The 27,917-nt window shown below is 37.7% G+C and overlaps 2 protein-coding genes across 2 annotated transcripts in view; one reads left to right on the top strand and one right to left on the bottom strand.

The window, feature by feature from the left end:
* The window catches only part of LOC148128328 (vomeronasal type-2 receptor 26-like), a 343,174-nt gene that overhangs the window by 171,892 nt on the left and 143,365 nt on the right, over window positions 1–27,917 (bottom strand). The window lies entirely within an intron of this gene.
* LOC148128333 (vomeronasal type-2 receptor 26-like) lies at window positions 6,189–27,525 on the top strand. Its single transcript, XM_087919676.1, has 9 exons — window positions 6,189–6,199; window positions 6,888–7,179; window positions 7,957–8,264; window positions 21,055–21,300; window positions 21,955–22,246; window positions 22,534–23,370; window positions 25,022–25,240; window positions 25,723–25,852; window positions 26,621–27,525. Exons 1-9 carry the CDS (start codon window positions 6,189–6,191, stop codon window positions 27,523–27,525), a joined length of 3,240 nt encoding a protein of 1,079 aa, XP_087775802.1.

Genomic DNA, 27,917 nt, shown 5'->3' on the forward strand with positions numbered 1-27,917 from the left:
ATTTGTAATGCTAGGATTAGCCTCATTTATATTTGTCTTTGTGGCATGTTTAGAATGTGATAGGATTTCTAATAAACGATGACTTGAAGGAGGGATTTGTCCATAAAAGAATTCCTTATCAAGTTCTGCAACTGCTTACAATATTCCTGTGGTCAGTCTTTTGTTTTTCATGTTTTTCATGTTTTAGTCAGGTTCAACACCATGTATGGAAGGAAAACCGTGTTTATTATTTCACATATTTCTAAGTTTATATGGCAATGGAAAAAAAACCAAGAAGTAGATACAAATTACTACAAAATGTGAAGGAAAGGGGGGGGGGTTGGTTTACCACACCTGAAATTGAATTTTGTGGCATTTTGTCTGGCCTGGTTAAAAAAGTTGGTGAGCCTCCAGATTAAGAGGCTCCTTGTATTAGAGGGCCACGAAATAAGGTTTGGATGTCAGAGTTATTTATGGTGTAATAAAGTTAAAGTTAATGTTGATTTTAATAATCACTTTGCTAGAGGTGCCATACTAAGAGTTTGGAATAAATATAAAACAAGTTTCTAGAAGATGTTGCCTCTTTGGATGTCCCCCCCAAGAAGCTTTTTTTAAAGAAAAGAAGTGGCGGCAAAACCAGACTGATGGACGTATGGTAACCTATCATATTTCAACTCTGGTGGACCTATCTGAAAGTTGAGGGAAGAACTTGAATTAGAAGGTTATGTTTACTTTTGCTTTACATATCAACAACTGAAAGAATGATTTAAATCAGATAAAAAGAGTTTCAGGTTTGATTTTGCTAAAAATGAATTGGAAATATTACTGCATGGTAGTGCTGAATATATTATTACTAAGATTTATAAAAATGTTATTGAAATTGAATTTGGAAAGTCAATATGTAAAACATTGTATGATTCAGTGGGCAAGAAAATTTGGATATAATTGATGCTTCAGTAATATGTAGATGAAAGGTTTAAAATTTACAGTACACTATAATTTAAAAGAATTTTTAATAAGATGTTATATTGCTGGCATTTAACACCAGATAACTTATCCAGAATATATAAGGGTATTTCAAATGAATGTTGGAAGGGTAAAAGCTAAGAAGCAACTTTTTACCATTGATGGTGGACATCAAATCAATCCAATTCAAACCTTTATTGTATGGTTACATATATTGTATGGTTACATGTATTGTATGTATCCAACATGTGTACTATGAGATTGGTTGAGTTTGCTTTCATGTAACCCTCCCAACAGAATACAACTCACAGTGAAAGTCAGAAAATCCCTAAGACTAAGAAAATCGTGCTAACAAACACACAATCCTATTGCATCATGTGAACTTATTGCACATTATGCCAGCCACGCAAATCAATCATACTATGTTGGTTTAGAGTTATTTTCCAGTCACTAGTCTGACAGTGTGATGACCCAGGTTGAAATACACAAGCAACAGAGTCACAAAAACAGATGAAGTCTCTATAATTCCTTCAACTTGGCTTTAAAGCTCCAAATATCATTTACTGGAGACAAACAACACCCCACAAACAGTTACGAAAAGAAAGAACATCCATTCATACTCAAAATACATATAAATTATAAATAGAAAAGAACAACACAAACCACACTGAAGCAATTACTGAGACAAGGCTGAATAAGAGCTTGAAGAGCTCTTAAAATAAGATAAGATATCCACAGATATCAAAATACACACACTGGGAAGGATGCCAAACTCAGATAAGAATGGACAGACTAGAAATATTTTCACACTTTGTTTCCAGCACTGGCCCTCGTACATTCCATCCTTTTAAACAGTCTTCACAGTTGCAGCCCATGAAAGGGATCAAGGCTATCAAAAATTGATAGTCACTTAACAATTGGGTTGGAAATACATAAACCAGGATAGACATTTAATACTGTCTCTTTAAGGGAATTCAGTAATTGTAATTGGGTGTGGTTCCTCAAACGGCCATAAGATGGAGCCAGAAACCTGGTTTCCTCGCTGTTCCATTGTTGCTGTGAGGTGCTTGTTACTAGATGGTCTGATGTTCACTGTTTTTGATTCCTGCATTTTTCCTATTGACTATTGCTAATCATTCTTCTTGGATTGCTGTGAGTCAATTTAATGATCTGTTTATGATACTGGACTTTGTTATTTGGATTATCCCTGGACTGAAAACTGACTGCTTTAACCGTGTATGACGTGGACTGTTTGTTGGACTTTGCTTAACTGTTTACTGGAAGTAAAAACCTACATTTTACTATTCAGTGTATCTGTTTGCTGGTCGTGTGTTATGCAACATTACTCTCACTCCGTCTCCCTGTCTGCACTCATTCTCCTAACGGGGAATTACCTCAACACTGCTTATGGACCCAGGCCATACCAAGCTCAGAAAACTGAGAGTTAGTGTGAATACGCAGTACTGGTTGTTTTTGCATTCTCCTATCGGGGGAATTACCTTACCAAAGGCCCTTTCCTTCCGCATAGACCATGCCATTCATGTTTCTCCCTTATCCTCTCCTCCCTGCATGCCCTCAGATGAAGAGGGGATGGTTCTGGTTCTCCCTCTGACTTCACAATGGGCCTGTGCCCTTCCCCAGTTTCCTCCACAACTTCCAGAGCCACACTTCCACTCCCTGTTGGCTCTTCCTCCTCTCCCTCAAAGTCAGAGTCCAACGGGGCCATGACAGAAACCCTATGGATAAAAACTTTTCTTCAGGTTGTCTGTGCAGCTACCTCTGCTTCTATACCTTTCTTCCCAGTGGTAGGTGGAGAAAGAAGGGCTGATCAGGGTGCGAGTCGTGTGAGTTGACATGTGATAAAGCAAATAAATTTTGGAGTAAGATTCATATTAAATACAGAAAATTCTTAAAACAAAAATCAAAATGGAACCAGAAACTTTTCTTTAGGGTTTAATGGAAGAGGACTTTGAGAAAAAACTTGGAACTTGGATCTTATATATACAGCAGCAAGACTATTATACACACAAAAATAGAAGGACATTTTGATTCCCACTATGGATGAATGGATACAGAAGTTGATAAATTTGGCAGAAATGGCTAAATCAGTTATTTTGGTTAAAGGAAAGAATAGAAGTACTTTTGTCTCCACATGGAGACTACTTGTGAGCTTGAAGTGGAAAAAAATGAAACTTTGACTTTGGGGTTTTATCAATGAGACTGATATGTTTTTATAGAAATGACTAATTTATATTATTATGGGAAAACAAAAAGTTGTGTTTTGATGTTAATGCTTTATTTTATTGCAACAGAGGGAGATGGAAGACAATATTTTTTCTTTTCTTTTCCCCAATTTCTCTCCCCCTTCCTCCCTACTGTGTTTTCTATTTACTTTTCTATTTTGTATTTCATCTTATGACCTAATAAAAATTGTTAAACTGGAAAAAAAACACATGTGTTTATTATTTCGAGGAGGAAATTTTCTTATTTTGTTCCTTATTTTATTTAGTTTATTTTAAGGTAGTGTTTTAAAGGATTGGGTTCAATATCAGGATTTATCGGCAGCACTGATTGTTAGGAATCTGTCCACCAATTAGTTGAGTGGCAATATATAAGCCAACAATGTATGATTGTAGCATGAAGACTCAAGGTCCATCCCAACCCTGAAAAGACGTAATGGTAAAGACTGCAATGATGACACCATTAAAGCCAACATCTTTAATACATTCTTTGGCTAAGTATTTGTAAATAGCAATGGATCATGCCCAATATTTCCTAGTCAAACTACAGACAACTACAATGATCTAATACATATTGATTTTACAGAAGACAATGTTCAAAAAGCACTACGCAATCTAAAACCCTCTCTATCTATTGGAGGGGACAGAATATGTTCCTACTTCTTAAAAAAGCTATCCACTGCCATAGCAGAACCTCTAAAGACCAGCTCCTTGCCTAACCTATGGTCATAAGCCACATTCATCCCCTTCTTCCAAAAGGGAGACGCCAGCCAACTGAAAATTAGAGACCAATTTCCTAATGCTGCATCACCTGTAAAGTCATGGAATCAATTATTAACCAATCCATTATCCTCCACTTTGAGACAAACAACCTACTCTTTAATAAACAATTTGGTTTCAGAAAAAAACTATCCTGTAATCTGCAATTCTTACACTGCAAAAACATATGGACTACAAAACTCGATCAGGGAAAAAAAATACACTGAATCTATATAGACTTCTGTAAAGCCTTTGATTCAGTGGTACACGAAAAACTACTCCTAAAACTAAAATCTTATTCTATCTCTGGACAACTGAATAACTGGATAGAAGCATTCCTGTCAAACAGATAACAAATGGTCAAAATTGGGAGTGTCCTGTCAAATTCTGTACCTGTCAATAATGGTGTCCCCCAAGGCAGTGTTCTAGGACCAACTCTATTCATACTCTACACAAATGACCTCTATGATCATATCAAGAGCAACTGCATTCTCTTCACTGATGATGTAAAGCTATTCAATACCACAGAGAATACTGCTACCCTTTAAAAAGACCTTGACTATGTATCAGAATGGTCAAACTAATGGCAACTTCAAATCTCAACAAATAAATGCTCTGTCCTACATATTGGCAAAAAAAATATCAGAAAATAAAATACAGGCTGAATAGTCAAGGCCTTGTTGATGATACAAACTCTGTCAAGGATCTTGGAGTACTCATCTCAAGTGACCCAAGTGCTAGAGCCCACTGTAACTACATAGCCAAAAAGATGTTAAGAGTTGTTAACCTAATCTTATGTAGCTTTTTCTCTGGTAATATTACACTACTAACTAGAGCACACAAAACATTTGCTAGACCAATACTCGAATACAGTTCATCAGTCTGGAACCCACATTAAGTATCTGATATTGGCACAGTTGAGAAAGTCCAGAAATATTTCACAAGAAGAGTTCTCTACTCCTCTACTCGTTGCAGAATACCTTATGCCACCAGACTCAAAATTCTAGACCTAGAAAATCTAGAACTACGCCACTTTTGGTACGATCTAAGCATAGTATATAAAATCATACATTGCAGTGTCCTACCTGTCAATGAATACTTCAGCTTCAACCATAACAACACAAGAGCAAACAATAGATACAAATGCAAGGTTAATAGCACCAAACATGATTGCACAAAATACAACTTCAGCAAGAGTGGTCAATGTCTGGAATACTCTACGTGACTCTGTGGTTTCTTCCCCAAACCCCCCAAAATTTAACCTTAGACTGTCTACTCTTGACCTCACCCCTTTCCTAAGAGGCCTGTAGGGGCATTCATAAGTGCACCAACATGCCTACCATCCCTTTCCTATTGTTTCTTTTTATTTTTCTTATAAGTGTCTATATCATGAATTCAAAACTATGTTTTTACTGATAGCTTTTATCTTGTAAGAAATTGAGAAAAATAAACAAATAAACAAAAAATAAACAAACAATTAGATAAATAAAATTGTCTCCTCTCCTCCCCCTCCTCTATTCTGTTCTGTTCTGTTCTATTGTATTCTATTCTATCAATTGTCGTGTCAGGATATTTCTCCTTAGTTCTAGTTGGATCACTTCCTGATAAGGTTCAATCCATTACTTCTCCTCCTGCCTTCAGGTGCTTTAGAGAAGAGGCTGACAGACTTTTCTCTGTGACAGCCCATCAAATATTGGTTCATGCAGGTCAAATTCACAACTTCAGCATGACTCCATCTTCTCTGGACATGACAAGAAACACAAGAATTTTTTTTTTTAATTGGGTGTATCAGAAGCTATTGCTACAAGGCCAGAAACTTGCTTTTCCTTGCAATCATCAGAAGTACAGTAATTGTTAGTGTATCCCCTGTAGATTTCTAGATACAAAAACTTCCAAGCTATAAAAATATGCCTGAGTTCTCCACATGGGGGTAAAAGATGAGACTTTAGTCTTAGTTCAACCTTCAAATCAGTTTCTACCTAAATCTTTATTTCTATCCTAGGAGGGAAGTTGACAAGAATGACCAGGTAGGAATGATCCTATGGTTGATGCTGATGTTCTTCTGGCTCCTGGCTCCAACTACAGCAAAGAGGCTCCAAACCATGTGTGTCTTCAGGGATTATATCCCATTACAGCAATGCTACTATAGGCCTGGTGATCAAATTATTGGTGGAAATTTGCCATTGGGACGCATGTTGTATTCTAGTATCCCTGAATTTAATACATCAAATCTTCTTTTAGATAATGGGTAATGGGTAAGTTTTAGTTGGACCTCTTTCAAAAATACTTCTAATATTCTGCACTCTCTTAGTGTAATATACATTTTCTCCTTTTCTCAGTAAAATAGCAAGCTCCTAAAATAAGTCGCAATTCTAAACTTCTGAAAGCTAGGTACTTCAAAAGGAATTCTTTATTTAAAGGAGTAATCCAGATACTAGCCAAAGCAGAGTATAAGATACATACAGGCATAGATAGGCATCCTGTATCCTCCAAGCATACAGGAACAGATAAATGAATGTGGATTTAGTCAACCAAAGAAACAACATGGTAATCCCCCTCCTCCTTTTCTGGGAAAGTATCTTAGAAAAAATTTTCAGGAAGTCCCTCTCAGAGCTGGAATTTTTCTGATCACTTCTCCTCTTGCTATCTATCCAAGTGGTGAGAAGGTTCCAGGCATCTCGCTGCAGTCATATATCATGTGCAAGTTATTCAGATTCAATAGAAGGCTTAAGATATTCAGATTACATCAAAAGGGTTACTTGTACCAACTCTCCCCACCCTTCTTCTTCTATTATAGAATGGCAGCATTCAGGTTTAGCTGAGAAAGATCCTTAAAAAAACCCAAACCCAATTTGGATGTTGCTGCACCAAACCAAACACCGAAGCAAACTCTACAAGCAAACAACCTTAACTGTAATATTCCCTGTATTTTTCACACTATAGACTCATCCCCAGTAACTACCAGCAGATCCTTGCATTGATGTTTGCTGTCTCCCAGGTCAATAAGGATTTTCTTCCACTCCCCAATATCACCCTTGGCTTCCACATCTATGGCTATTACCAGAGGGAGATAGTTATTTCCTTAAACAGCCTCTCCATGCTCTCCTCAAAAGGCCAAGTGGTTCCAGGTTACAAATGTGGCTGGAAGGGCACTCTGTTCTCCATCATTGGTGGCCTCAATCCCAAATCCTCAAGGCAGATGGATTCCATCTTCAGCATCTTTAAGGTCTCACAGGTAAGAGAGCTCTCTTGGATACAGTAAGGAGTAGACCCAGATCAGTAGGTTACTCAAAAGCAGAGAGGAAGGGGTTGGGGAAGCACATCATGAGCATGTGACTCTTAGTTAATTCTTTATTAAAAAGTGGCCATCATTCTAGTGCAATTTATTCTCTGAATCCGATTGTTAGTTTTTTCTCTTGTCTTCCAACATACCTCAACCAATAAAAATGTGTAACTGGTGATCCCTAAAGTGAACGTCAACTTTGACTTTGTTTTTGAACAAATAATTTCATTTCCTCCAGCTTGGTGTTGGCTTTGAGTTCTCTCAGGGAGAGAGAAGAGTTTATCCTTCCTTCTTCCGGATTAATCCTAAAGAATCTTATCAATATGAAGGTTTAGTCCAGCTGCTCCTGCATTTCCGGTGGAACTGGGTTGGACTTATGGCCCCTGAAGATGACAGGGGAGAACGTTTCATCTCAACTCTGACCCCAATGCTCCAGGAGAAGGAGATCTGCCTGGCTTTCTCTGAAAGGTTGAAATCACATGATATTGAGATTATAGTGAAAACATTACTTCTCAGTTTCAAGACTTGGTCAAAAACTGAAGTGATTCTTCTTTTTGGAGACTCTGATTGTAGTTTAAGTGTACAGGCAGTTTTGTTTCGCCATGTAAAATTAAGCAAGACAACATTTCAGAATGTTTGGATCTTAACCTCCCATTGGAAACTTAGTGTGGAGGAATCTGAATACTCATTGTTATTTGTAAAGTCTTTCCATGGAGTCTTGCATTTCAGAGACCACACCGGGATGTCTCAGAATTCAATCAGTTTGTTCTGTCTTTAGACCCTTGGAACCCACAAGGAGATGTCTTTCTCCCTCTATGGTGGGAAGTTGTCTTTGACTGCAAGATCCATAAATCAGGAGAGATCCCACCAAAGGGGAAAAAACTATTTACAGGAATGGAGAATGTGCAGAATCTGCCCAGTTACACTTTTGAAACCAGAATGACAGGTGAAAGTTACAATATCTACAATGCCATTTATGCTGTGGCACATGCATTACATACAATGTTTGGATCCAGAGCCCAAGCAACTGTGATGAGGTTTGGAAAGAGGACCCCAAATATCCAATCATGGCAGGTAATTTCTGTGGTTTCTCAGAGAGGAAGATTCCCATATGAATTTCTTCAGTTACTGATTCAATATCCGCATGTTATCTAATCAATGCATATTAAAAGCAATTATTAGATAAATATGAGTTAAGAATAATGTTTTGTTGCAAGAGGTTAGAGAGAGGGGAAAAGAGAAGTGAAGGCTCATTAAAATGTTTAAAAGTATGTCTAGCTAATGTTGGAAATGTAGTCAAAAGATGGGCTTATTTTATCATGTGTGGTGGTCTTGTGATAAAATAAAAAAAAAATGCTGGGCAAAAATACATAGATAGCTAAAAAAGATAATAGGGAAACATGTAGATTTTATAGCTGAACTATTTTTATTAGGGATGATACCAGAAAAATTTGATCAGAAAAGTATGTATTTAGTAACACATGTCTTAACAGCAGTGAAGATTATTTTTGTACAACATTGGAAAGATGAAGAAAGACTGCAAGAGGAAGAGATAGTTAAGAAGATACTAGACTCTGCAGGAATGGATAGACTTACATTTAAAATTAAACAAAAAGAAGACACAGAATATGATCAGACATGGAACTTATTTTACCAGGGATTAGAGAGTAAGAATGGAATCTCTATTGTTAAGCAAATTAAATACCCAGAAACCACATTTATTAAACACTATGAAATGTAATTAATAGAAAATTAATAAAAGTTATTACAAAAATAAGAAAAAAGACCTTCATAAAGTCCTGAAAGGCTTCAATGTTTACCTCGGTTTCAGGAGGTAACCATGACAGGGAGTAGAAGTAGAAGCTTCAAGAAGTCAGAAGAAATCCTAATTGGCATATTTGCCGAACAACCTCCATTTCCCCTTGCATGTAACCTGAATCCAACTTGTAGAAAGACAATCAATTCATTTTAATCCTGGTTTATGTTTCTATAGTTTAACATCCTACATAACCCTTCCCCCCATTTGTTCAGCTTTATGCTTATTGCACTGATCAGCTTGTGTGAATGCAGCCACCTGAGCACATAAAGAAGGACTCAAAATAGCCTTAATGGGTTCTTTGTCTCAAACCCATCAGACTTTTCTGCATTACTGGATAAACACTGAACTTCTCTGAACAGTGAAGAGACAAATCAGGGCAAGCACTTCCTTTTCATTGACTCCATTTCATCAAACATGGTTCCTGCATTGTGCTCTGTTCGATTCTCAGATAGAAAAAAAATCAAAGGAATTGTATTCTGTTGCCATACAAATCATTTAATCGTTGCTACAGTGAATTTATCAGTTACAAGACCTTGGGATAAAGTAAATATTTCAAACTACATGTAATCAAATATCTCAGGAGAAAAAGCACATGATTAATTTTGGAATGTGGCACTGAAATTTTTCATATGTGCGTATTCTGGTAAAGATTTATTTGAAAAAAAACATGATACAGAGGACCAATAATAAACATTTTTTTTTGTAGTTTCAGAGTAAATACTTGGTGTTACTCCAGTTTCCTCAATTCTCCACCAAGAGAATCCTCTAGCTTTTCAGACATAAATTCATCTTCTCAAAATTGTCACCATGTTCTGCTAGAAGCCATAACCATAGCTCTAACCAAATACTCCTATTTCTAAAGATCACGTTTATTTCAGATTCTTCCCTATTTGGGCAATGTGCAGTTCAACAACAGTGCTGGAGATGAAGTCTCCTTCTCAGAAGATGGACTGGGATCTGCTCGTTATGACCTTCTCAATTGGGTACTTCTCCCCAATCAATCTTTTGTCCCCATGAAAGTTGGGCAAGTGAATCCTGAGGCTCCCCCAGGCCAGGATTTCACCCTTAAGTCTGATGGAATTGTCTGGGCCAGAAAGGTGAGCTGCAAGGAAATGTTGTCAATTCACGGAAAGATTCATTCTCTTCCTGAAATGCAGAACAGTCTTCTAACTCAATTGAGTCAGAAATCATGGCAGTCATTTCGTGACAAATCTGCTTTTCATGTAACACATTTGAGGTCTGATTTGTGTCATTCCACAAAGGGAACAATTTCTCTTTGAAACGCAGAATGCAAGTACAGCAAAAAAACTGTGATTTCCCTGGATCATTTGTGCTCAGTTGCATCCTCATAGTTCTTTCTTTTAGAAATGCTGTGCTTCAGTCACAAGCCTTCCTTTGCAGGATGAAACCCCAGTTCCAGTCTCCAGCATCTGTTGGTCGATTGGGAGTTTCACTGGCCTGCATCCCCTAGTAGCTGTTCCTGGTTTTTGATAGAAAATGGTGAACAATTTGTTTAGAAGAGATTCTGAGCATAGAAATAGGAACGTGGGAACCAATTAAATAATTCATTGGTATTTCTCTTTCAGACCATTCCCTTTGCCAGGTGTGGCAGGAAGAGGTGCCAGGCAGGAGAAAGGAGAAGAGTTCCTGAGGGCAAGCAAGTTTGCTGCTACCAGTGTGACGCTTGTCCAGAAGGGACCTTTTCTAATCAGACAGGTAGACCAGACTTTAAACCTTAATCCTCCAGAATCAAAGAAAGACATTCATTAAATCAATCTATTTGTTGTCCTTTGTGATGAGATTGATGTCCATTCATAGTGCCCTACCACAGAGGACACTTTTCCTAATCCTCAGCAATTGCTATTAGGATAGATTGAGGGCAGAATTTGTGAATCCCCAACATGCATTTCCACTCTAACATCTAATTGGGAAAACCAACTTCCAATGTTATCCTGAGGTAGTGTGTTGTGTGATCCAAAGGTTTAATTTTTATTGTTTAGTGCATGCTTCTTCCATCAGCTCGATCAACCTCTGAGGAAATAGACCAGCCAGGAAAAAGGAGATCCATTTATCTGTACTGCTTTGATAGAGGAGGATCAAAAACTCTGAATGAAAAAATTTGAAGTACAAAGCAGAGAGGTTAAGGCAGGGATATTATACGCACAATTAAAATAGCATCTTTCCTGGATAACAGATCTGTCATTTTTCTCTTGGTTCCAATATTAAGTGGGTGATAAAAGAGGCAGTAATTATCCATGCAAGTGCACACTGAATGGATATCTGGAATTGAACAAATCCTCATCACTGGTTAATCAGTATCATCATAAATGAAGGATATGCTCTTTTAGATGCCCCATAAATTGCACAGTGGGTTCTTTATTTAATCTCTTTGTAGGTAAGACAATAGCAGAAAGGAAATATGCATATCAAAAGACAATTTTTTTTGATTTCAGATGCAGTTCATTGTGAATCCTGCCCAGAAGACCAATTTCCCAACAAGGACAAGGACCAATGCATTGCCAAGAAGATCCACTTCCTTGCTTTCCAAGACACCCTGGGATACATATTAGTTTTTCTTGCTGTTTTTCTATCTGGGATCACTTCTACAGTCCTGCTGATTTTCTATAAACATCATGACACACCGATTGTCAAAGCCAACAACCGAGATATCAGCTACATCCTCCTAGTCTCCCTTCTGCTCTGCTTCCTCTGCTCCTTCCTCTTCATTGGTCAACCAGGGAAGATCACCTGTCTCTTCCAACAATCTGCCTTTGCCATTCTCTTTTCTCTTGCAGTTTCCTCTGTGTTGGCAAAGACTGTCATGGTGGTTCTGGCCTTCATGGCCACCAAGCCAGGGAACAAGACAAGGAAACTCTTAGGAAAACCACTGACCAACTCCATTATCATAGCCTGTCCCCTGGTCCAAGCCCTTCTTTGTGCCACTTGGCTGGGAACCTCTCCCCCATTTCTTAACCTGGACTTCCACTCCTTGTTTGGAGAGATCATCTTGGAATGTAAGCAAGGCTCAACTGTAATGTTTTATGCTGTCCTCTCTTACCTAGGACTTTTGGCTCTTGTCAGTTTCACAGTGGCATTTCTAGCTAGGAAATTGCCTGATAGTTTTAATGAGGCCAAGTTCATTACTTTTAGCATGCTGGTCTTTTGCAGTGTTTGGATCACCTTCCTCCCTACCTACCTGAGTACCAAAGGGAAGTCCATGGTGGTAGTGGAGATCTTCTCCATCTTGGCCTCTGGGACTGGTCTCTTGGTTTGTATCTTTCTTCCCAAATGCTTTGTTATAATACTGAGGCCCCATCTTAATTGTAAAGAAAATATAGTAAGAAACAAGAATTTCTAATTAATGCTAGGATTAGCCTCATTTCTATTTATCCTTGTGGCATATTTAAAATGTGATAATATTTCTAATAAATGATGTCCTGAAGGAGGAATTTGGAGGAAAGAATTCCTTATCAAGTTTTGCAACTGCTTACAATATCCCTGTGATCAGTCTTTTGTTTTTCATCTTTTCAAAGTGTCCTTAGCAAGGTCCAATGCCCTGTATGTATGGAAAACTTTTTATTAAAGATGTGTTTTTTATGTCAGATATTTCTAAGTTTATGTGGCAAAGGAAAAAACCATGTATTTCATACAAACTAGGACAAGATGCTAAGGAAAAGTGGGGTGGGGTTACCAGGCCTGAAATTTTATTTTGAGCCATATTGTCTGGCCTGGTTAAAAGAGTGAGTGAACCTCCAGAATAAGAGACTGCCTGAATTAGAGGGCCACGAATTAAGGTTTGGATGGCACAGTTATTTATGGTATGAATATAGTTAATTTTGATTTTAATAATCACTTCGCTAGAAGTAGTTTGGAATAAATATAAAAAAAGGTTTTATACAAAATTGCCTCTTTGGATGTCCCCACCCACTCAAGAAGCTTTTTTTTTTTAAAGAATTGTTACTAAAGCCAGACAGATGGACGTACGGTAACATATTACCTTTCAACTCTGGTGAAGTTACATTAAAGTTGAGGGAAGAATTTGAATTAGACAGTTATGCTTGGCATTGCTTTATATATCAACAACTGAAAGAACGATTTAAATTGGATAAAAAAGAGTTGTGGGTTTGATTTTACTAAAAATGAAATGGAAATCTTACTGCCTGGTAGTGATGATGGGTTTTCTGCTAAAATAAAGCAAGATCATACACACATGTGAAAGTAAATCAGGAACCCCTTAACTGTGGAGTCTGTCTGGCAAGAACAAATAATTCTCATCCACAGGAAATATGCATGTGTAAAATTTGTAACAATCCTGGCTAATTAGAAAGCTGATAAAAGTAACATGAGTTAGACAACTGTCAGACCTCAGCTAATAATTAGGAATAGAGATGGCTTGCAGCAAATCAAATGTGTATTAGATAACTCCTAGGCGAGTCATTAGCTAAGACTTGGGAACAGGGACAGCTAGAGACCAATAGAACAAATTGTAGAATTATTACTAAAATGTTTATTAGATAATATTTCTTTTTCTTTCTTTTTAGAAAAATTTTTATTAATTTTACTTTTAAAAGAAAACAACACAGCTACAAATTATGTACAACAAAAAGACAAACAGGTCTTGGCATAGGCCAAGAGGGAAAGAGAGGAAGGCTTGAGAGAGGAAAGAGGGAAAGGTAAGGGAGGGGGGGAAGAGTAGGGAAAACAATTATAATAAAACCATATTTTTTGTGACTGTCTGTAAGGTCCTTTCTTCTTCAAAACTATCATTGGCGGTGCTTTTCTTTATCTCTGCTTCGGAGGCCCTCGGCCTTAATTTTCCTAGAGGTGATCTATCTTTGGTTTAGCCAATTATACAAAGGATTCCAATTGTTATAATAGGTTGAGGATTCTTTATTTTTTAATGCTTGTTTTAGTTTGTCCATTTCGGCGCATTGTAAAATTTTCTGAATAACCATAAGTTCAGTGGGGATAGAAGGTAGTTTCCAGCACTGGGCAAATGCCAGTCTGGTCGCAGTTAAGATATGGATTGTAATATACTTTGATTTTTTGGATATTTGTTTATCAAAAATTCCTAGAAGGAAGGACTCTGGTTTGTACTCAGTTTGTTCCTTGGTTATTTCCTCTAGCCAGTGCCTAATTTTTGGCCAGTACTTCTGGGTTTCCTTGCATGACCACCACATGTGGAAGAAGGTACCTTCTATGTTTTGACATTTCCAACATTTGGGGCTCGTGTTGGGGTGCATCTTTGCCAATCTCGAACGGGGCAGGTGCCATCTATAAAACATTTTATATGAGTTTTCTTTATAAGCTGCTGATTTCGTGATCTTAATGTTCCTGTTCCAGATCCTTTCCCATTCTGCTAGGGTAATGCTTTCCCATTCTGCTAGGGTAATTAGAAAGCTGATAAAAGTAACATGAGTTAGACAACTGGCAGACCTCAGCTAATAGTTAGGAATAGAGATGGCCTGAAGCAAATCAAATGTGTATTAGATAACTCCTAGGCCAGTCATTAGCTAAGACTTGGGAATAGGGACAGCTAGAGACCAATAGAACAAATTGTGGAATTATTACTAAAATGTTTATTAGATGATATTTCTTATTATCTCACTTTGCCCCACCTTCTCTTGTAGTGAAAATGTATAAAAGTTACTCTACCCTTTGTTCTTGGCTCTTGGCATTTTGACCAGGAGCGCTTTTCCTTGAATAAAAAGTAATCCAATAAAAATCAATCAGAAAACCTGCACCTTGTGTCTGGCATCCATCATTGGCTTCAACACCAGACTCAGAGCCAAATTGGGGAGAACAGGGTCAATATTGCTAAGATTTATAAAATGTTATTGAAATTGAATTTGGAAATGGAACATGTAAAACATTGTGTGATTCAGTGAACAAGGAATTTTCGATATAATGTGATGCTTTAACGATGGAAAAATATGTCGTTGAAAGGTTTTGAATTTACACTAAACTATAACTTAAAAGAAACATTTTATAAAATAATGTATCACTGGTATTTAGCACCAGATAAATTATCTAGAGTGTATAAGGGTATTTCAAATGAATTTTGGAAGTGTCAAAGAAAGAAGGAACTTTGTACCATTTATGGTGGACATGTGATAAAGCAAAGAAATGTTGGAGTAAGATATTATAATACATAAAATTCTTAAAACAAAAATAAAAATGAAACCAGAAACTTTTCTTTTGGGTTTGGAAACTTGGAGAAAAAATTCAACATTATTCTCACTACATCTCCCTGTTTGCACTCATTCTCCTAACAGGGAATTACCTTAACAAAGGCCCTTTCCTTCCCCATAGACCATGCCATTCATGTTTTTCCCTTATCCTCTCCTCCCTGCATGCCCTCAGATGAAGAGGGGATGGTCCTGGTTCTTCCTCTGACTTCGCAATGGGCCTGTGCCCTTCCCCAGTTTCCTCCACAACTTCCAGAGCCACACTTCCACTCCCTGTTGGCTGATCCTCCTCTCCCTCAAAGTCAGAGTCCAATAGGGGCATAACAGAAACCCTATGGATAAAAACTTTTCTTCAGCTTGTCTATACAGCTGCCTCTGCTTCTATACCTTTCTTCCCAATGGTAGGAGAAGAAAGAAGGGCTGGCGTGTGAGTTGACATGTAATAAAGCAAAGAAATTTTGGAGTAAGTTTCATATTAAAATACAGAAAATTCTTTAAACAAAAATAAAAATGGAATCAGAAACTTTTCTTTTGGGTTTAATGGAAGAGGACTTTGAGAAAAAACTTGGAACTTGGACTTTATATATAAAGCAGCAAGACTATTATGCACACAAAATAGAAGAACATTTTGATTCCCACTATGGATGAATGGCTACAGAAGCTGATGAAGTTGGCAGAAATGGCTCTGTTAAGGATACACCCTAGCAGGATCTGCAGGGCAGGCAGGCAGGCAGGCAGGCAAAATATGTGAGATAAATGTTTTGTGTAGCTTACACTCAGTAAAAACAGATACACAGTGCCAATTAAATAGTTTTATTCCAGCAAGAGTTAAAGCATAGTCAAAACAGTCCATATATCATTCACTTAGTTCAGTCCGTCCAGGGATTATTCATTTGCAAATTCCAATGTCGAAAAAGAGAGGTCAGTACACTTACAAATATCAGTCCAGTGATATATCTCCTCGCAGTAGAGAGATATGAAGAACTCAAAAACTCCTCTCTTCCTTCAGCGACTCTTCAGTAGGGGAAACATGCAGCTAACAAACCATCAATGTAATCCAATCCAGTAATTGTCAGTAATTGCCAGCAAACCGTCAGGGTCTCTTGCTCTCTCTTATGGTGGTTTCACACCACACCCAAAATTACATGCTTTGCAGTTTTAAAGTGACACACACTTAAACTAACAATCATAGCTTATATATATTATTTTACCCAAACTATGTTAGGTGACTTATGTTATACCTAACAGCCTCAATCAACTAATTTGGTTAAAGGAAAGAATAGAAATACTTTTGTTTCCATATGGAGACTACTTGTGAGCTTGAAGTGGAAAAAATTGAAACTGTGATTTTGGGTTTTATCAATGAGATTGATATGTTTTTATATAAATGGCTAATTTATATTATTATGGGAAAACCAAAATTTGTGGTTTGATGTTAATGGTTTATTTTATTGCAACAGAGGGAGATGGAAGACAATGTTTCTTCTTTTCTTTTCCCCAATTTCTCTCCCCCTTCCTCCCTACTGTGTTTTCTATTTACTTTTCTATTTTGTATTTCATCTTATGACCTAATAAAAAATGTTAAACTGGAAAAAACAACAACATGTGTTTATTATTTCAAGGAGGAAATTTTCTTATTTTGTTCCTTATTTTATTTAGTTTATTTTATGGTAGAGTTTTAAAGGATTGGGTTCAATATCAGGGTTTATCTGCAGCGCTGATTGTTAGGAATCTGTCCACGAATTTGTTGAGTGGCAATATATAAGCCAACAATGTATGATTGTAGCATGAAGACAAAGTCCTGTGTTGATTTGTACTATATTCCAATTGGATGGTTGTGTTGCAAATCTCCATAAGAGGGAGCTAGAGGTCATAGCTTACTCTTTCTGACATTCTGTATCTCTGACATTCTGCCTCTCTGACATTCTGTATCTCTGACATTCTGTTGCTATCTAAGGTTCTCTTGTTGTGATTATATTTTGATAACTTTGTTTACTGTAAATGACAAAGGCAACCGGTAAGAAGACTTTGTAATTGGATATTCTTTGGACTGTTAAATGTATATGACCTGGACTATTTATTGGACTGTGCTATTTCTTAAACTAAACTTTAACTCCATTAAGTGTAACTGTGTGTGGCTGGATAATTATTCATAACTATTCTCATAAACATTTCCATGTACATATCCTTGTTTCTCAAGAGTTATTCTGTACATATCATAACACTGATCATCTTCCTGAAGGACTGTCAAGGTCTATAAGACAGCCAATACTTTTGGAAACCAGGGTTAAGGTAGGTGATGACAAGGCTCAGCCCGATATAAGGGACAAATGCTCCATTCATCTCAAGTCTCCAAGAGATCTAAGTTCAGCCCATCTTGAATTCTGCTGACTCTTATTTACTGCCAAATTTGCTTTTGCTGCTAGTAGACCAGATTTTTTGGAGATCATTGGTATACAATAACCCTATATTCATTTGGGTTACCTGATTTCCAGCATTTGACAGTTGATCACTTTAAAGACTACCAAGAGGCCATGTTGAGCTGGAATGGATGCAACTGCCCTCATTCTGTTTCTTCCTAAGTTCATCTAAATGTGCAACCAATACCATTTCCACCCCACACCCAATCCTGAAATGTCACTGAAAGGAAGATTCATCCAGGGTCCATCAAAATAGTCCAGTATGATGTGGTCCAGCCATTGTTCCTTGAGCAGGAGTCAAACTGAGTCTTCTTTCAGAGGTAGGAGAACAATCCTATCTCTCAAGGATGATTCATGCTGGCTTCATCCCAACTTTATTTATTTATTTTACTTATTTATTTTGTCAAGCATGTATTAGATAACAGGTATAAGTATAAAGTATGTCACTGAAGTCATATTTCCTGCAAATAAATTTGATTCAATTTACCTTGAGAAGGGAGGGAGCGGGAGGAAGGGAGGGAGGAAGGAAGGAAGGAAGGAAGGGAGGGAGGGAGGAAAAGAATACCCATTCCCAAGAGGCCTGTAAGGGACATGCAAGAACACACCATCGTCCCTACCGTCCCTGTCCCACCTCCCCATTCATCCGTACCTACTTCCTGCATTCCCACTCATGCCTACTCCCGTACACATTATCCTGTAAGTGATTGACAAACCGTATCAATAAAATAAAATAAATAAATGTTTGATAATTGGTCTAGCAAATGTTTTGTATACTCTAGTTAGTAGTGCAATATTACCAGACAAAAAGCTATGATTATTAATTTTTAATTTATCTATTTTGATTTAATCACTTACAAAACAATAGGTATAAGTATATTTATTCCACCAGATAAAGACTGAATGCACCAATTATCAAACTAAACAAGAGGAAAACCTTCTACGCACAAATTCCACCTGTGCTTTCTACAAATTTGTAAACAACAAACTAAAAGAATCAAGGTCCATCCCACCCCTGAAGGACCTATGGTAAAGACTACAATGATGACACCATTAAAGCCAACATCTTTAACACATTCTTTGGCTCAGTATTTGTAAAGAGCAATGGATCATGCCCAGTATTTCCTACTTGAACCACAGATAACTACAATGATCTAATACATATCAATTTTACAGAAGACAAGGTTGAAAAAGCACTACGCAATCTAAAACCATCTCTATCTATTGGATCAGACCGAATATGTGCCTACTTCTAAAAAAAGGTACCCAGTGCCATAGCAGAACCTCTAAGCATAATCTTTGAAACATCTTTCAGGACCAGCTCCTTGCCTAACCTATGTCATAAGCCACAGTCATCCCCTTCTTCCAAAAGGGAGACCCCAACCTAGCTGAACATTACAGACCAATCGTCTAATGCTGCGTCACCTGTAAAGTCATGGAATCAATTATTAACCAATCCATTATCCTCCATTGGAGAGAAAACACCTACTCTCTAATAAACAATTTGGTTTCAGAAAAAAACTATCCTGTAATCTGCAACTCTTACACTGCAAAAACACATGGACTACACAACTTGACCAGGGCAAAACAATAGATGCAATCTACATAGACTTCTGTAAAGCCTTTGATTCAGTGGTACATGAGAAACTACTCCTTATGGTATCTCTGGACAACTGCATAACTGGATAGAAGGATTCCTGTCAAACAGATAACAAATGGTCAAAATTGGGAGTGTCCTGTCAAATTCTGTACCTGTCAATAGTGGTGTCCCTCAAGGCAGTGTTCTAGGACCAACTCTATTCATACTCTACACAAATGACCTCTGTGATCATATCAAGAGCAACTGCCTTCTCTTTGCTGATGATGTAAAGCTATTCAATATCACAGAGAATACTGCTACCCTTCAAAAAGACCTTGACTATGTATCAGAATGGTCAAACAAATGGCAACTTCAAATCTCAACAAATAAATGCTCTGTCCTACGTATTGGCAAGAAAAATAATCAGAAAATAAAATACAGGCTGAATAGTCAAGGCCTTGTTGATGATCCAGACTCTGTCAAGGATCTTGGAATACTCATCTCTAATGATCTAAGTGCTAGAGCCCACTGTAACTACATAGCCAAAAAGGCATTAAGAGTTGTTAACCTAATATTACGTAGTTTTTTTTCTCTGCAAATATTACACTACTAACTGGAGCATACAAACATTTGCTAGACCAATACTCGAATACAGGTCATCAGTCTGGAACCCACATTAAGTATCTGATATTGGCACAGTTGAGAAAGTCCAGAAATATTTCACAAGAAGAGTTCTCCACTCCTCTAGTCATTGTAGAATACCTTATGCCACCAGACTCAAAATTCTAGACTTAGAAAATGTAGAACTACGCCACCTTTCGTCTGATCTAAGCATAGTATATAAAATCATACATTGCAGTGTCCTACCTGTCAATGAATACTTCAGCTTCAACCATAACAACATAAGAGCAAACAATAGATACAAATTCAAGGTTCTTAGCACCAAACTTAATTGCACAAAATACGACTTCAGCAACAGAGTGGTCAATGTCTGGAATACTCTACGTGACTCTTTGGTTTCTTCCCCAATCCCCCCAAAATTTAAGCTTAGACTGTCTACTATTGACCTCACCCCTTTCCTAAGAGGCCTGTAGGGGGTGTGCATAAGTGCACCAACATGCCTACCATCCCTTTCCTATTGTTTCTTTTTATTTTTCTTATAAGTATCTATCTCATGTATTCAAAACTATGTTTTTACTGATACCTATTATCTTGTAAGCAATTGACAAAAATAAACAAATAAACAAAAAATAAACAAACAAACAATTAGATAAATAAAATTGTCTCCTCTCCTCTCCTCTCCCTCCTCTATTCTATTCTATTCTATTCTATTCTATTCTATTCTGTTCTGTTCTGTTGTATTCTATTCTATCAATTGTCGTGTTCTGAAATTTCTCCTTAGTTCTAGTTGGATCACTCCTTGATAAGGTTCAATCCATTATTTCTCCTCCTGCCTTCAGGTGCATTAGAGAAGAGGCTGACAGACTTTTCTCTTTGACAGCCCATCAAATATTGGTTCATGGAGGTCAAATTCAAAACTTCAGCATGACTCCATCTGCTCTGGACATGACAAGGAACACAAGCATGTTTTTTTTTTTTAATTGGGTGTATGAGAAGCTATTGCTACAAGGACAGAAACTTGCTTTTCCTTGCAATCATCAGAAGTACAGTAATTGTTAGTGTATCCCCTGTAGATTTCTAGATACAAAAACTTCCAAGCTATAAAAATATGCCTGAGTTCTCCAGATGGGGGTAAAAGATGAGACCTTAGTCTTAGTTCAACCTTCAAATCAGTTTCTACCTAAATTTTTATTTCTATCCTAGGAGGGAAGTTGACAAGAATGACCAGGTAGGAATGATCCTATGGTTGATGCTGATCTTCTTCTGGCTCCTGGCTCCAACTACAGCAAAGAGGTTCCAAACCATGTGTGTCTTCAGGGATTATATCCCATTAGAGGAATGCTACTATAGGCCTGGTGATCATATTATTCGTGGAAATTTGCCATTGGGACGCATTTTGTATTCCACTATCCCTGAATTTAATACATCAAATCTTCTTTTAAGTAATGGGTAAGTTTCAGTTGGACCTCTTTCAAAAATACTTCTTCTAATATTCTCCACTCCCTTAGTGTAATATACATTTTCTCCTTTTCTCAGTAAAATAGCAAGCTCCTAAAATAAGTCGCAATTCTGAACTTCTGAAAGCTAGATACTTCAAAAGGAATTCTTTATTGAAAGGAGTAATCCAGATACTAGCCAAAGCAGAGTCTAAGATACCCCCAGGAATACAGGAAGAGATAAATGAATGTGGATTTAGTCAACCAAAGAAACAATATGTTAATCTCCATCCCCATTTTCTGGGAACATATCTTAGAAAAGTTTTTCAGGAAGTTCCTCTCATTTTTCTCGTCACTTCTCCTCTTGCTATCTCTCCAAGTGCTGAGAAGGTTCAAGGTATCTGGCTGCAGTCATATATCATGTGCAAGTTATACAGATCCAATACAAGGCTTAAGATATTCAGATTACATCAAAAGGTTTACTTGTACCAACTCTCCCCACCCTTCTTCTTCTATTATAGAATGGCAGCATTCAGGTTTAGCTGAGAAAGATCCTTAAAAAAACCCAAACCCAATTTGGATGTTGCTGTACCAAACCAAACACTGAACCAAATTCTACAAGCAAACAACCTTAACTGTAATATTCCCTGTATTTTTCGCACTATAGACTCATCCCCAGTAACTACCATCAGATCCTTGCATTTATGTTTGCTGTCTCCCAGGTCAATAAGGATTTTCTTCTACTCCCCAACATCACCCTTGGCTTCCACATCTATGGCCATTTCCAGAGGGAGATAGTTATTTCCTTAAACAGCCTCTCCATGCTCTCCTCACAAGGCCAAGTGGTTCCAGGTTACAAATGTGGCTGGCAGGGAACTCTGTTCTCCATCATTGGTGGCCTCAATCCCAAATCCTCGAGGCAGATGGATTCCATCTTCAGCATCTTTAAGGTCTCACAGGTAAGAGAGCTCTCTTGGATACAGTATGGAGTAGACAGAGATCAGAAGGTTACTCAAGAGCAGAGAGGAAGGGGTTGGGGAGGCATATCCTGAGCATGTGACTCTTAATTAATTCTTTACTTAAAAGTGGCCATCATTCTAGTGCAATTTATTCTCTGAATCCGATTGTTAGTTTTTTTCTCTTGTCTTCCAACATACCTCAACCAATAAAAATGTGTAACTGGTGATCCCTAAAGTGAACGTCAACTTTGACTTTGTTTTTGAAAAAATAATTTCATTTCCTCCAGCTTGGTGTTGGCTTTGAGTTCTCTCAGGGAGAGAGAAGAGTTTATCCTTCCTTCTTCCGGATTAATCCTAAAGAATCTTATCAATATGTGGGTTTAGTCCAGCTGCTCCTGCATTTCCAGTGGAACTGGGTTGGACTTATGGCCCCTGAAGATGACAGGGGAGAACGTTTCATCTCAACTCTGACCCCAATGCTCCAGGAGAAGGAGATCTGCCTGGCTTTCTCTGAAAGGTTGAAATCACATGATTTTGAGATTATAGTGAAAACATTACTTCTCAGTTTCAAGACTTGGTCAAAAACTGAAGTGATTCTTCTTTTTGGAGACTCTGATTGTAGTTTAAGTGTACAGGCAGTTTTGTTTCGCCATGTAAAATTAAGCAAGACAACATTTCAGAATGTTTGGATCTTAACCTCCCATTGGAAACTTAGTGTGGAGGAATCTGAATACTCATTGTTATTTGTAAAATCTTTCCATGGAGTCTTGAATTTTAGGGACCACTCTGGGGATATCTCTGAATTCAGCCACTTCCTTCTGTCTTTAGATCCCTTGAACCCTCAAGGAGATGTCTTTCTCCCTCTATGGTGGGAAATTGCCTTTGGCTGCAAGATCCATAAATCAGGAAAAATCCCTCCAAAGGAGGAAAAACAATGTACAGGAAAGGAGAAAGTGAGGAATCTGCCAAATTACACTTTTGAAACAAGCATGACAGGTGAAAGTTACAATATCTACAATGCCATTTATGCTGTGGCACATGCATTACATACAATGTTTGGATCCAGAGCCCGACCAACCGTGATGAGGTTTGCAAAGAGGACCCCAAATATCCAATCATGGCAGGTAATTTCTGTGCTTTCTCAGAGAGGAAGATTCCCATATGCATTTCTTCAGTTACTGATTCAATATCCGCATGTTATCATATCAATGCATATTAAAAGCAATTATTAGAAAAATATGCTTTAAGAATAATGTTTTGTTGAGAGAGGGGAAAAGAGAAGTGAAGGTTCGTTAAAATGTTTAAAAGTATGTCTAGCTAATGTTGGAAATGTAGTCAAAAGATGGGCTTATTTAATCATGTGTGGTGGCCTTGTGATAAAATTAAAAAAAAATTCTGGGCAAAAATACACAGATGGCTAGAAAAGATAATAGGGAAACATGTAGATTTTACAGCTGAACTGTTTTTATTAGGGATGATACCAGAAAAATTTGATCCGAAAAGTTTGTATTTAGTATCACATGTCTTAACAGCAGTGAGGGTTATTTTTGTGCAACATTGGAAAGATGAAGAAAAACTGAAAGAAGAAGAGATAAGAAGATACTAGACTCTGCAGCAATGGATAGACTTACATTTAAACTTAAACAGAAGGAAGACACAGAATATGATCCGACGTGGAACTTATTTTACCAGTGGTTGGAGAGTCAGAATGGAATCTGTATCGTTAAGCAAATTAAATAACCAGAAAACACATTTATTAAGCACTATGAAAAGTAATTAATAGAAAATTAATAAAAGTTATTACAAAAATAAGAAAAAAGAAGAAAGACCTTCATAATGTCCTGAAAGGCTTCAATGTTTACCTGGGTTTCAGGAGGTAACCATGACAGGGAGTAGAAGTCAACTGAGACCACAACAGCAATCTGTCTATGTTTGAGAAAGAAGCTTCAAGAAGTCAGAAGAAATCCTAGTTGGCATATTTGCAGAACAATCTCCATTTCCCTCAGCATGTAACCTGAATCCAACTTGTAGAAAGACACTCAATTCATTTTAATCCTGGTTTATGTTTCTATAGTTTAACATCCTACATGACCCTTCCCCCCATTTGTTCAGCTTTATGCTTATTGCACTGATCAGCTTGTGTGAACGCAGCCACCTGAGCTCATAAAGAAGGACTCAAAATAGTCTTAATGGGTTGTTTGTCTCAAACCCATCAGACTTTTCTGCATTACTAGATAAACATTTAACTTCTCTAAACAGTGAAGAGAAAAACCAGGGCATGTACTTCCTTTTCCTTGACTCCATTTCATCAAACATGGTTCCTGCATTGTGCTCTGTTTGATTCTCAGATAGAAAAAAATCAAAGGAATTGTACTCTGTTGTCATACAAATAATTTAATTGTTGCTACAGTGAATTAATCAGTTACAAGACTTCGGCATAAAGTAAATATTTCAAACTACATGTAATCAAATATCTCAGGAGAAAAAGCACATGATTAATTTTGGAATGTGGCGCTGAAATTTTTCATATGTCCTTATTCTGGTAAAGCTTTATTTGAAAAAACCATGATACAAAGGACCAATGATAAATATTTTTTTTGTAGTTTCAGAGTAAATACTTGGTGTTACTCCAGATTCCTCAATTATCCACCAAAAGAATCCTCTAGCTTTTCAGACATAAATTCATCTTCTCAAAATTCTCACCATGTTCTGATAGAAGCCATAACCGTAGCTTTAAACAAATACTCCTATTTCTAAAGATCACATTTATTTCAGATTCTTCCCTATTTGGGAAATGTGCAGTTCAACAACAGTGCTGGAGATGAAGTCTCCTTCTCAGAAGATGGACTGGGATCTGCTCGTTATGACCTTCTCAATTGGCTTTTCCTCCCCAATCAATCTTTTGTCCCCATGAAAGTTGGGCAAGTGAATCCTGAAGCTTCCCCAGGCCAGGATTTCACCCTTAAGTCTGATGGAATTGTCTGGGCCACAAAGGTGAGCTGCAAGGAAATGTTGTAAATTGGGGGAAAGATTCATTCTCTTCCTGAAATGCAGAACATCCTTCTAACTCAATTGAGTCAGAAATCATGGCAGTCATTTCGTGACAAAGCTTCTTTTCATGTAACACATCTGAGGTCTGATTTGTGTCATTCCACAAAGGGAACAATTTCTGTTTGAAATGTAGAATTCAATTACAGCAAAAAACAATGATTTCCATGGAACATTTCTGCTCAGTTGGAACCTCAAAGTTGTTTATATTTGAAATGCTGTGGTTCAGTCACAAGCCTTCCTTTACAGTCCCCAGTTCCAGTCTCCAGCATCTGTTGGTCGATTGGGAGTTTCACTGGCCTGCATCCCCTAGCAGCTGTTCCTGGTTTTTGATAGACAATGGTGAACAATTTGTTTAGAAGAGATTCTGAGCATAGAAATAGGAATATGGGAACCAATTAAAGAATTCATTGGTATTTCTCTTTCAGACCATTCCCTTTGCCAGGTGTGGCAGGAAGAGGTGCCAGGCAGGAGAAAGGAGAAGAGTTCCTGAGGGCAAGCAAGTTTGCTGCTACCAGTGTGACGCTTGTCCAGAAGGGACCTTTTCTAATCAGACAGGTACAGCAGACTTTAAACCTTAATCCTCTAGAATCAAAGGAAGACATTCATTAAATGGATCTATTTTGTTCTTGTTGTCATTTGTGATGACTGATGTCCATTCATACTGCCCTACCACAGAGAGCACTTTTCATAATCCTCAGCAATTGCTATTAGGGTAGATTGAGGGCAGAATTTGTGAATCCCCAACATGCATTTCCACTCTAACATCCAATTGGGAAAACTAACTTCCAATGTTTTCCTGAGGTAGTGTGGTATGTGATCCAAAGGTTTAATTTTTTATCGTTTAGTGCATGCTTCTTCCATCAGCTCTATCAACTTCTCAGGAAATAGACCTGACAGAGAAAAAGGAGATCCATTTATCTATATTTGTTCGATAGAAGAGGATGGATCAAAAAAGTCTGAATGAACAGATTTGAAGTACAAAGCAGAGAAGTTAAGGCAGGGATAATATACACACAAACAAAATAGCAGCATTCCTGGATAACAGATCTGTCATTCGTCTGTTGGTTCCAATATAAAGTGAGAGATAAAAGAGGCAGTAATCTCAACCTGAAAGCCTCATTATCTATGGAAGTGCACATTGAATGGATAGCTGGAATTGAACAAATCCTCTTCACTGGTTAATCAGTATCATCATAAATGAAGGATGTGCTCTTTTAGATGCCCCATAAATTGCACAGTGGGTTCTTTATTTAATCCCTTTGTAGGTAAGTCAATAGCAGAAAGGAAATATGCATATCAAAAGACAAAGAATTTTGATTTCAGATGCAGTTCATTGTGAATCCTGCCCAGAAGACCAATTTCCCAACAAGAACAAGGACCAATGCATTGCCAAGAAGATCCACTTCCTTGCTTACCAAGATACCCTGGGATACATATTAGTTTTTCTTGCTCTTTTTCTATCTGGGATCACTTCTGCAGTTCTGCTGATTTTCTATAAACATCATGACACACCGATTGTCAAAGCCAACAACCGAGGTCTCAGCTACATCCTCCTAGTCTCCCTTCTGCTCTGCTTCCTCTGCTCCTTCCTCTTCATTGGTCAACCAGGGAAGATCACCTGTCTCTTCCAACAATCTGCCTTTGCCATTCTCTTTTCTCTTGCAGTTTCCTCTGTGTTGGCAAAGACTGTCATGGTGGTTCTGGCCTTCATGGCCACCAAGCCAGGGAACAAGACAAGGAAACTTTTAGGAAAACCACTGACCAACTCCATTATCATAGCCTGTCCCCTGGTCCAAGCCCTTCTTTGTGCCACTTGGCTTGGATCCTCTCCCCCATTTCTTAATTTGGACTTCCACTCCTTGTTTGGAGAGATCATCTTGGAATGTAAACAAGGCTCAACTGTAATGTTTTATGCTGTCCTCTCTTACCTAGGACTTTTGGCTCTTGTCAGTTTCACAGTGGCCTTTCTAGCTAGGAAATTGCCTGATAGTTTTAATGAAGCCAAGTTCATTACTTTTAGCATGCTGGTCTTTTGCAGTGTTTGGATCACCTTCCTCCCTACCTACCTGAGCACAAAAGGGAAGTCCATGGTGGCCGTGGAGATCTTCTCCATCTTTGCTTCTGGGGCTGGTCTCTTGGTTTGTATCTTTCTTCCCAAATGCTATGTTATAATACTGAGGCCCCATCTTAATTGTAAAGAAAATATAGTAAGAAACAAGAATTTCTAATTAATGCTAGGATTAGCCTCATTTGTATTTATCTTTGTGGCATATTTAAAATGTGATAATATTTTTAATAAATGATGATGTAAAGAAGGAATTTGTCCATAAAAGAATTCCTTATCACGTTCTGCAACTGCTTACAATATTCCTGTGATCAGTCTTTTGTTTTTCATCTTTTCAAAGTGTTCTTAGTGAGGTCCAATGCCCTGTATGTATGGAAAACTTGTTATTAAAGATGTGTTGTTTATTTCAGATATTTCTAAGTTTATATGGCAAAGGAAAAAACCAAGAATAGCACACAAACTAGGACAAGATGATAAGGAAAAGTGTGTGTGTTGGGGGGGGGGGGGGTTACCAGACCTGAAATTGTATTTTGAGCCATATTGTCTGGCCTGGTT

The sequence above is a fragment of the Pseudonaja textilis genome, chromosome 1, assembly GCF_049901715.1.
Source record: "Pseudonaja textilis isolate UNSWEBS1 chromosome 1, rPseTex1.2, whole genome shotgun sequence".
Taxonomy (NCBI): Eukaryota; Metazoa; Chordata; class Lepidosauria; order Squamata; family Elapidae; genus Pseudonaja; species Pseudonaja textilis.